The sequence below is a fragment of the Pecten maximus genome, chromosome 7 (assembly GCF_902652985.1).
Source record: "Pecten maximus chromosome 7, xPecMax1.1, whole genome shotgun sequence".
Lineage (NCBI taxonomy): Eukaryota > Metazoa > Mollusca > Bivalvia > Pectinida > Pectinidae > Pecten > Pecten maximus.
Genome location: NC_047021.1, coordinates 42,502,496 through 42,513,251, shown reverse-complemented (window position 1 = coordinate 42,513,251; position 10,756 = coordinate 42,502,496). Strand labels below are relative to the sequence as shown.

At 36.9% G+C, this 10,756-nt stretch overlaps 1 protein-coding gene across 1 annotated transcript; it reads right to left on the bottom strand.

Moving 5' to 3' along the window:
• Positions 1 to 649: 649 nt before the first annotated feature.
• On the bottom strand, positions 650 to 6,524 carry LOC117330896 (laccase-1-like). Its single transcript, XM_033889449.1, has 3 exons — positions 6,515 to 6,524; positions 2,255 to 4,318; positions 650 to 1,939 (listed from the first exon to the last, which is right to left on the bottom strand). The coding sequence occupies exons 1-3, from the start codon at positions 6,522 to 6,524 to the stop codon at positions 1,812 to 1,814; spliced, it is 2,202 nt and encodes a 733-aa protein (XP_033745340.1). The 3' UTR covers positions 650 to 1,811.
• Between the last annotated feature and the right edge of the window lie 4,232 nt (positions 6,525 to 10,756).

Sequence of the window (10,756 nt, the reverse complement as noted above, 5' to 3'; positions counted from 1 at the left end):
CAATCTGCTGTGGTCAAGTAAGGAGTCTTCTGTGGTAAAGTAAAAAGTCTTCTGTGGTCAAATAATGTGGTGAAGCCATATGTGTGGTCAAGCAAGGAAATTTCTGTGGTAAAGTAAAGAATTTTCTGTGGTCAAGTAAACACTTATCTATGGTCAAGTAAGGAGTCTTCTGTGGTCAATAATGAATCTGCTGTGGTCAAGTAAGGAGCCATCTGAGGTGAAATAAGGAATTTTCTGTGATCAAATAAGGAGTCTTCTGTGGTCAAGTAAGCATTAAAGAATTGTAGAATGCTTAAAATGACTCAAGTTGATGTTCTTCAGTCACTCCCAGAGTGCATTGCGTCCCATCCATTTCCCAAGGAACCATGGGAGAGGTCATCTTAGTCTTGGTCAACAAGACGCTTACCTACTAACCATTCTCTTTGTGGGGAATCATGCACAGACAAGAGTCTGGTTGAACAAGACTTTCGTAACCATTGTCAATCTCTCCCAGAGTGCAGTGCGGTCCCCTCCATAACTGTCTGGAGTTTGGCTAACCTCGACTGATTCCGGTACCCTTCATCAATGTTTGATTTAGGTACGGAGTCTGCCGAGATGTTAAAAGTGGAACCTCTGGTAGAGATTGAGGCTTCACAGATAAACAGTCTGGTTCATAAGTTAATCAGGATTTTAATCCGGAAAATCTTGCATATTATATATACAGTGTAATTATCATTCATATTCACCGTGAGACAACACAAATATATAAATACTCTTTAAGATTAATCATTACACAAATTAAACAATTATTTCTATCTATAAATACTGATTAGTAGTGAATTATATGCAGCACTGTTAAAAATGCAATTGTTTTTGAGTCCATTTTATAACAATTGACCCGGCCTGCATCAAAGTAAGTGAAACTAAATAACTGCATAATGTATTAGCTAAACCAGAAACATATATAGATGTCTCTGGCTTAACCCATCTGAGAATGACAATCGCATATAAAATCCTACCTTCTAAGAAAATATCTTTTTTTTTAGAATTTCTGATCGCGTGCCATACACTACTTGCTTACTAACTATTCTTTAACCGGAAGTCGGTTATTTTTGTTCAAATCTGGTGATAGTTGATTTTTTTTTTTTTTTTTCAATTTTAAAAAATTGATTTTCTGTCCAGGATTCAGTTTGTTATGATTCATACATATACCTAAGATTTACTTTTTGATAATGGTTTTCATATGAGTCGCTGATAATTTAGATTGAATACAAATCATACCGATCGACCTATATGTTAAATTAGTATATTATTTTACAAGGGAGGCTAGCTAGACACCAATAATGTCGGTTCGTCCAGTGGCATTGTGGCTTATGCACCAGCCTTCAAATTCGGTCTATAGGCGATTCCCCGATCGGACATTTGAAAGCGGTAGAGTGAATGAGGTTTCCAGACCTTGTTTCCTTCAACATTTAATCTGGTTCCTGGTTAAGTAATTGATAAGGTTATATTTTGTTTCATTGTTTTTCTGAATAAAGTATAATTATTACTGATTAATGCGGATTGGACACCCAAAATCGTTATATGGTTAAAAACTCAATTTGGGACAGTCAGCCGTATTTCATAAAGGCCATGGCGGAGGGTATAGAAATTAATAAAGGGCGATAACCTCGAGTTTACTAAGAAAACCATTATGCATGAGACTATATACTAGCACATCTAAAACCAACACTATTTTAACCTCAAGATGTAAACAGGCATTATATATATTAAAAAAGGAAAGAAAAGAAACAGAAAACAACATAACAATGATCAAATATACTGAGGAAACATCATGTCCATTTTCCCGCCTTTTTTAGTTTCATCGTCCCGCACACGAACATTATGATGAACGTCTGGATAAAAATTATGCTTCCTAAAAACGTGACTGTCCACGTGAACACCCATCTGTCCGTAACATCTGTAACACAAAGGTATGACGTGATATACTAATTGCAGCAAACGTAACTTGCTCACTCGAGTGACGAAAAAATGAGTTGTGACGTAAACAGGTATATAACATTATCATTATCATGGAACAGGCTACCACTTACAAGGTCACAGGGGTCATATGCGTAAACAAACTCGGTTTTCATATACAATATGGGCCCTTGTCTAGTGAAGATTTATCGAGATTAGAAAGACTGTCAAGTTAATTTTTACAAAGTTAAAACTCGCCATAGCTACGACCTACAAGAATACTGAAGTCTGTGATCTTTGTCAATTAATCACTTACGTGCAATGGAATCGGACTGGCCTCCTAGACGACTGTTTTCTGGAACCATGTATGTAGCTGACCTCTTGTGACGTGTACCGGAAGTCATTGCTGTTGACGGGAAACTCCGGCATTCTGGGAAACCAGCTGGTGCTTTTGGAACATTTGCGTGAGATTCGTTGATCACAAGTGCCATACCATATATGCTATGTAGTTCAACATGACAATGCATTATCCACAGACCAGGGTTGTCTGCCTTTATTCGTATTACAACATAACCACCAGAGGGCAAAATGACAGTGTCTTTGATTGGAGGCCGTTGAAGTTCCAAGCCCGGGATGTTACCATTTTTCCACGACGAATTTGTCCATTCTGCAGAATTACAGAAAGTGTCAGTACCAAATGTTTGTCCAAGACATCTTATATCAGGATTTGGAGCATATATCTGTCCATTTTCGTCAAGAATCGAATATCCAGTTTTCAAAACCTCAAACGAATGCCCGTGCATGTGTATTGGGTGACCCCAGCCTTGTCCATTGCCCATATTTAGAAGTACCATTTGGACAATGTCGACTTGGTCCAGAGTCAGAGAGTGAAAACAAGTACAAATCTTGTCAGGGCCGCAATCGGCGTTCTCACACAGCTTCTGCCGTTCAATTTCATCCATTTGTGTCAGACCGGAAACGCTCGGGAATACAAACTCTCTCCCGTTAACAGAGCCCGGTTTCGAAGACGTTCCTGGGAAACCAAAATTGAGAAAAACTTCTTTGAAAATGTCATTGGTTGCATCTGTAGAATTTGATTTCTGAGTTTGATTAGATAACGAATCCGTTATGTTCATCAGTGGACTTGGATTAGTCGACTTGATGTCATTCATTGTTAGGCAATCGATGTACTGATTTGGTGGCATTTTTGATGATGGACAATTTAAAACACGACAATGATTACTGTCAGAACAGTTTCTTGCTGTAGTTGTTGGCTCCACGTCATCAGGGGCGCCAGCATATCGTAATATCGCTTCTGTTCTGTGGTTGAATTCTACTTCCAACGTTTTAGTGCGAATCCAATAACTGTCTATTACATTTGACGTTTGCAACAAGACATCATATCGCTCACCAGGAAACACGTTTAAGGCGTCAACAGATAAGGGTTCAAAATCATAGCCGTCCGATGCTACAGCAACGAGGGTGTGGTTGTCGACCGAAAACTGGAAAGGGTATACCATGCCAGCGTTGATTATCCGGAACCTGTACACTTTCCCTGCTTCAACACCGAACACCGACAGTGGCGCCGCGTTGTGGACATCTGTAAGAGGGTCGTAAAAACGTCCTCGGCCATTAATAAGTCCAGAATGGAACTGTAACTTAGCTAAGAGTGATCCGTCAGCTGATTTTGAGAATGGAACAGGTATTCGGTTTTCGAAAGTTCCACGGAACTGTTTTATTTCGGTTAAGTCCGAATCTCCGTCATGATTCCAATCTGCAATGGTAAGAATATGTTCTGGAACTTCCAGCGGTATCCGTGGACGGATTACAAACGCTCCGTAAAGACCATTACTTCGCTGAGATCCAATATGTGAATGATACCAATATGTACCTCTAGGTGTCGCTTTGAACTCATACCGGAAACTTTGTCCGGGCATTATGGGACACTGTGTGATATATGCGACACCATCCATCCAAGGACTATCGCGCTGGGGAACACCATGCCAGTGTATTGTTACGCCATCAGACGACAGTTTATTTATAACGTTCACGACAACCATTTGGCCCTCGTACACAATCAATGGGGGGCCTGGCAAGCTTCCATTGGCTAACGTAACCACACGTGGGTTTTCGTAACCATCCGCTGTGACGATTTCCTCCATTGGTATATCGTTGGCTGTGGAGGGATCCGTTTCGTTATATCGGTAGAGTTTGCCGTTGTATGGATACACTAAGTCCCTTTTTTGCATCATTGTTAGCTCGTTTTTGATAACGAGGCTGAACTCACACACGTCATCTGTGTATTCGCATGCGCCAGAAACAAGGCTTCCGGTCGTAGTGGCAACAAGTACCAGTACATTGAACAGAAGATCTACACTCCCTGAAACGAAAGAAAATTTTGTTTCACTTTGCTATTATTTAGAGACGAAAAGCAACATACTTTATTTGTTAGGAGTCCAGACATGCGGTTGGTTGTGTAATGAGCTCGTCCCTGTGGGGTCCGTTTTTAAATAATTTTTTTTAGAAATTGTGATTGATATTCATGTGCAAATGAGCTAGGTATTCTAGAGTAAGTTGTCACCTGATTCCGCCGTCTTTGTTATACTTTACCTGTTTAATGCATTTTCTGTTTATTTCAAATATTTGATTGTCTAACACCTTAACAGACAATTCAGTCAGACATGCCTACGACAAATACAATGTACTGAGTCCCAATCAAACGCCACAAGTTTAGACCCGCCAAGAAAGAACTGTGTTGGTATCGCAACCATCCTCGAACTCAGTAAAAGGGGAAAGTTGATATGCAGGCTCTTGTTAGAACTACAATAACTAAACCAAATGTTGCTTGCTTTAGTCCCAGCTTTAGCCTAGACTAAGCGCTAGCTGACGTCCATGTTCAGCTCCAGTGTAATACTGTTCAAGTCAATGTCCGTCAAACGTTTGAGGAGTGTGTAACATTCCTCCAACAAATGGTTGGAAATCAATGAAGAAAAATCGACCAGCTGCCGGAGTTTAATTCTTCGCTCACTGACCGCTGTAGGTATCGGGAAGAAACTGTGGGTAACTTACGGGGTCAGATTTACAGAACTAGAATAATTTGGAAGACGACATTCCTTGCGTTTCCATAATATCCCTCTACAGGGAGGTGCAGTCAGCAATACTGACAGATGATGAACACATTACATTCTAAATTACGGGGCAAAAGTTCTTTCACGATACTGGTCATGTCCTCGGTCATTATTGTATTTTATCATGTTAGTAAAATAAAGTATTGACCTCAAAAAGATTCCAAATATATTTTACGGCAAATGCTGTTTCAAAGACATATGAAGCATTATGTGCGAGATGTTTTTTACTGTGATATTTATATGCTACAGTTTAGTTTAGTATAAACATACTTTATTGCCAAGAAATGACAAGAGGATTGGGGACAATTTGTTACAACATTATTGACGCCCTTTCCACAAATCAAATCAAATTATATAATATCAATAATTATATAATAATCATAATAATTTTTTAAATAATATAATATTCAAAATAATATAATATTCAAAATAACATAATATTCATAATAATATAATATTCATAGTAATATAATATTCAGAATAAAATGCTATTTATAATATAAAGGAAATAACATCGACATGAACAATGGCAGCAAAAGCTAGTTAGTCTTTATGAAGTTATGTAAAGCTTGAGTATTACCGGATAATAATAATTCTAAATATATTTGATTAATGTTTTTAGAATTAAGATTTTGAAACAATTCGTACCTTTGATTAAAAAAAATGAGTCATTTCTAAAAAGAAATAATTTACATTTTCACTTGGGGATTCACATAAACTAAGGGGCTATTTACAATGTTAACCCTGAATAATCGTAATTAAGGGAACTGCAGTTATATCTTAATTTCGTTTGAATAATATATAGAGTTATTACACCATATCCAAAGTAGCTTGGAGAATTTGTGTTATAGAGTCTCGAGAAATGGCGTTTCTAAATCGTCCAAAGAGTACATACATTGTAATACATCGGCTTCGTTCAATAGTTACTTGGATACACCAATTTTACGCGTTTGAATCAATTAAAGGTAATATGTGTTTATCGTATTCAAGATTTGTCGCAATAATTTGAACACTATATGTATTCCTGTATCTGTGCAATTAAAATGTGTACGTATACGGTTTTAACTTTGTTAATGTAAATTTAGACACCATTAACTTAATTCTGAATAATAAAATAGTAATTTAAACCTAAAATATATTTTGAACTCATTATGCGACTACATATATACATCATTATATATATATGTAATTCCGCTAAAGTACATCTACAAATGGAAAAAAAACATCATGTATTCACAACACTTCATAGTGAATTACATAATTAATTGAACATTATTTACAACGAAAATTATTACTTTCAGTATATGATTAAAAAACTTACAAAAGTCCTTTTAAATGTCCAGTTTGTTATTGATGTGTAGAATATAAACATGTATTTTACAAAAGAGAATATAATCAATTCAAAGTTATGAAATATTGCAAGGCATTGCCTTCAACAGATTACTTACCGACTGCCATGTCTGCATTAGTAAAATTGAAACCGGAAAGGAGAGTGACCTTTTTATAGTCTCACAGATTACACTCCGTGACAATATCTCTTATCTATGACGTTGTATGGTAGCCAATAACCGACAAAGACATGCGGCCGTGTCTTGTTCCCACGACAATAGCTGTAGCCTGCCGTCATACCCTGTTCATTGTATAACTCTGGTATTACTTGTATAAAGATGTGCAATTCTCATGTGAAGAACATCAAAAGGACTACATGAATAGTCTCGCACCATTACCAGGTGAAACAAGTCCTGACAGTTTTAGGTTTGCAAAGTAATTCTGCAGAGATGGTTCCCAGAAAAATGACGCATTTCTCCACTCAGGAGGACACCAACAGTCACAGACTTTAGCGAGTGGGATTTTTTATCATTATTATTTTTCAGTATTATTTTTTTGTTTATTCATTGTTTATAGCTTAAGCGACATAAAATAACAAGTAGGATTGTACATGTTACGTATGATCAATAAAATGGATTATTCATAAGTGAAACTTCAAACGCAGTAAATATGTACCTATATGTTTTTGTTTTTCATAATTTATTGAATTTTACACCCTTTGATATAAAATATATATACGTACTATGACACACGACTCTGTGATAGTTATAAATAAGCGTAATCAAGCGTAACATCTCGGCAAATTCCGTTGAGCGACAGACAACCATAAACCAACATTTACGGCGAGATGCGAATTGAATACATGTATTTAACGCAGTACAACTACGAAAGGAAATTCAAATATTAACTCTCGGATCAACAACACAAATTGCATATGATACACTGTGTTAAAAACTATATACAGAACATACATTATAGTAACACGAATGTCGATGTGGATGTGGTGCAGTGGTATGAGCTGCGGGTATTTCTGGCTGGGCGATTCGGTGCCGTAGGTCGTGAGTTCGAGGCCCGGTTAGAGCAAGAGTCATAAGCATGTCTTTCATCGTCATTTGTGGAACTAAGCAATGAATCTAAATAGCATTGTAACAAAATGATAATGATGTTGGAAGATAAAATGTGTACATGTAATCACATGCCATAATCAAATGGGAGCAACTCTTAAAGATAGCAAACGTTTTTGACCAGCCATGTCTGAACAGAGTTTATATCAAACACGTGTGTAGCGGGACTGGATTGGGTTGTTCATCGGTGACCAGGTAGATCAATTGGTAGAGCATCCGGCTAGTGTTCGGAGGTCCCGGGTTCAAACCCCGCTCTGGCCGCTACGTTTTCTCCTCTCCTGTTACACGTGCATAATGTGTTTCTTCAATCCCATTAAAATCATGTTCAGGGATTGTTTACCACGTGCTAAGCCAGTACTACAAATCTGTAATAAACGAAGCTTTATGAATCAAAATTGAGTTCCCGGAAATATTTGGAGCCCAATAACAATATTCTTTTATCGCGGTCTTAGTTCATTTTCTCGCTTTTGATTATACACTTTACAGAATATCATCACACATTTCTGAATGCATAAACATTACGATTCTTACCGACTGTGTGTAATGCTTCAGATTCTCGTGATATTTTTGTCGGAAGTGTTTATTATTTGAAATTCAATCAAACATGTCTCATAAACAATCAATGAAGCATATTATTAGGCTTTATCAATCAAAATATCTCTGATAAGTAAATACATAATCTCATTTCCCTGAGAATAAGGATAACCTGCCTCTGTACCATTTCTCTCCGCTAGACTGCTCTCCTAATTAAATTGTCTAATTTGAAGCAATATTTACTACTCGATACTTTTTCATTGACCTTCGGAAGGCCTCGTGGGCTTCCGTACTCTCAACTAAGAAGCAGACGACAATACCAGGAACGTTATCAAACAGGTTGTAGTTCAAAGATGGTGTCTGACATTCTTCAGTTGTTTTAGTCATATCGGTGACGTCGCTATCTGTCGGGAAGACCGTCAATAAGGAAAAGTCATCAAGTCCATTTTTGATAAACAAAATAGGACAGGCCTATCCAGGAAGTAAAGTTACTGGAACTCTGAGTACGAGAGTCTGGATGTTTGGGGCCATTTTTGGCTGTAGTGGAAAGAAAGGCACGGCATTTTTAGTGATCGGAGTGATAAAGAAAACAGAGATGTAAAAATATCACAATTGATTTTGTAAATAGACATTTTTATGCAAAGAATATCATGCCAATTTTATACCTCTGATGATGATGAGGTATACAAATCAATCAGTCAGCTGCTGTTTCAACTGAACCAAAATCACAGCTACACTTATGTATGTCGTAATACAATATTTTTTGCCCAGTTGAATGTATGACCCTCCAAAATACAAGTAGTAAACAGGTGCTTGCAGGCGGATAAGATTGTCATGTCAATATTAGGGAAGCGTCAGAACTTCTCGTTTACGGAAAGTACCGACTATTAATTATGTAGAGAACGGGGTACAATGATCAAGCACGTACTTTAAAACATTACATGCGTTTGAAATACTATTTTTTCGTGATAGTTTGATGGATCCTTGTCAAGCGCGGCTAAAAACGCGTGGACTTTTGTAGAACTTAACTGCAGAATTGATATCTTTATAATGCCGCGGATAAAGTCTCCCTATATCCTCAGCTATTGTAAGCATCGACGATTAAAATAATTAGTGTATTTGTTGATAGTTATATTTTACTATTGTCGTAGAGAAAACAGTTAACAAGTTTCAATGAGTAATCCGCTATCTATCTTTATTTCAGTGTTTTGCGCATGCGAAGCAAGATTTTTAAAGAATGTTTTTAGACGACTAGCTGAATTCATCTTTGGTGGTGACCTCACCATTGTTAAGGCCAGGCCGTCCAATCGGAACGATCATTCAGTCCACTTATGATAAACAAAATAGTCTAGTTCTGTCAAGGTAGTCAAAAAGTCCTGAATTCCGGGTTCAAGAAGTTCAACATACCCTGACATTGTAGGTTCAAAGCGAGATTATCTTGTTGTTAAGTACCGACAAAAACACTGTAAATGACCAAGCGACCTAGATAAATGAGACATAGATAATACATAATGTATTATCGGTGATGTTAAAACAGGATATGATGACGTAGGCGAAATTTCTCGTGACCCTATCACCTGACTGGGCATTCCCTCGTTCGAACGGTAGGTATGGATTGCACATTAAATTATAAAAAAACCTTACACTCATATTTGTGACTAACCGCGAGGAATAAATATCATATTTGTACAGAAAATTCGCAAAACTCTGCTGTCGTGCGTCCGCAGTGGATTATTTCGTCACGCCTCGTCCGAAATTAGAAGTCATGTAGTTAATATCTTAAACATTAGTTTCTTATGATGAGAAAGCGTCTTTCCAAATGAATCATATTAAGACATTTGTTAGCAGAAAATAACTTGATAACCTTATTATAGTATATTTACACTTTTGTCACTATATAACAATACCAGACCGATTTGTTTACCATTCTTGCATGGAAACATTGACGTTTAAACTTGCGTATGAAAATATGACAGGGTACGGGAACTACTTTCGCCAAGCACATGGCTTTGTTTACATTTACAATTTAAGTTACAAAGGGTTTGTTTACCATTGTTAAATGTATAAAAATAACATGTTTGACAATATTAAATATGATAATCTATCAAAATGTTTTTGTTATTTATGTTAATATCATAATAAAAAACAGAACTATTTTTTACCGCGGAAAAAAGTCTCAATTTGTTGTGAAGCGTCACCATTGGCTGTTCTAATAATTGACTCCTCCCACTGTGTCCGACTTTTATATGATTTTTTTTATTTACAAAGAAAAAATATTGTAATCACAAAGACTTATAGAAACAACATCCGTAAGTGTAAATATAGGGATTGGATTTCACTTTTATGTTAACCATGCTTTTATGGAGCAATTCCTCTAAGAATATATTCTAAATGGGGCGCTAGCGCGCCCATAGAATATATTCTTAGAGGAATTGTTCCATAAAAGCATGGTTAACATAAAAGTGAAATCCAATCCCTATATAAATAAAAATAAAAAATACCTAAAAAACCTAATACTACTGTGGACGAAAAGGGGGAAATATGTATTGATGTTTATCAGGAAATTAAACCGGGAACTCCAACGTGATAAGCCACGGCTCTACTTAAGCTGTAGTCAAAGTAGCAGACTTTGTCAGCTGAGTGACAAACCCCCTCTTCACCGACAGCGTATAGATATGCACCGCTTGTCACAAAACTGCATAA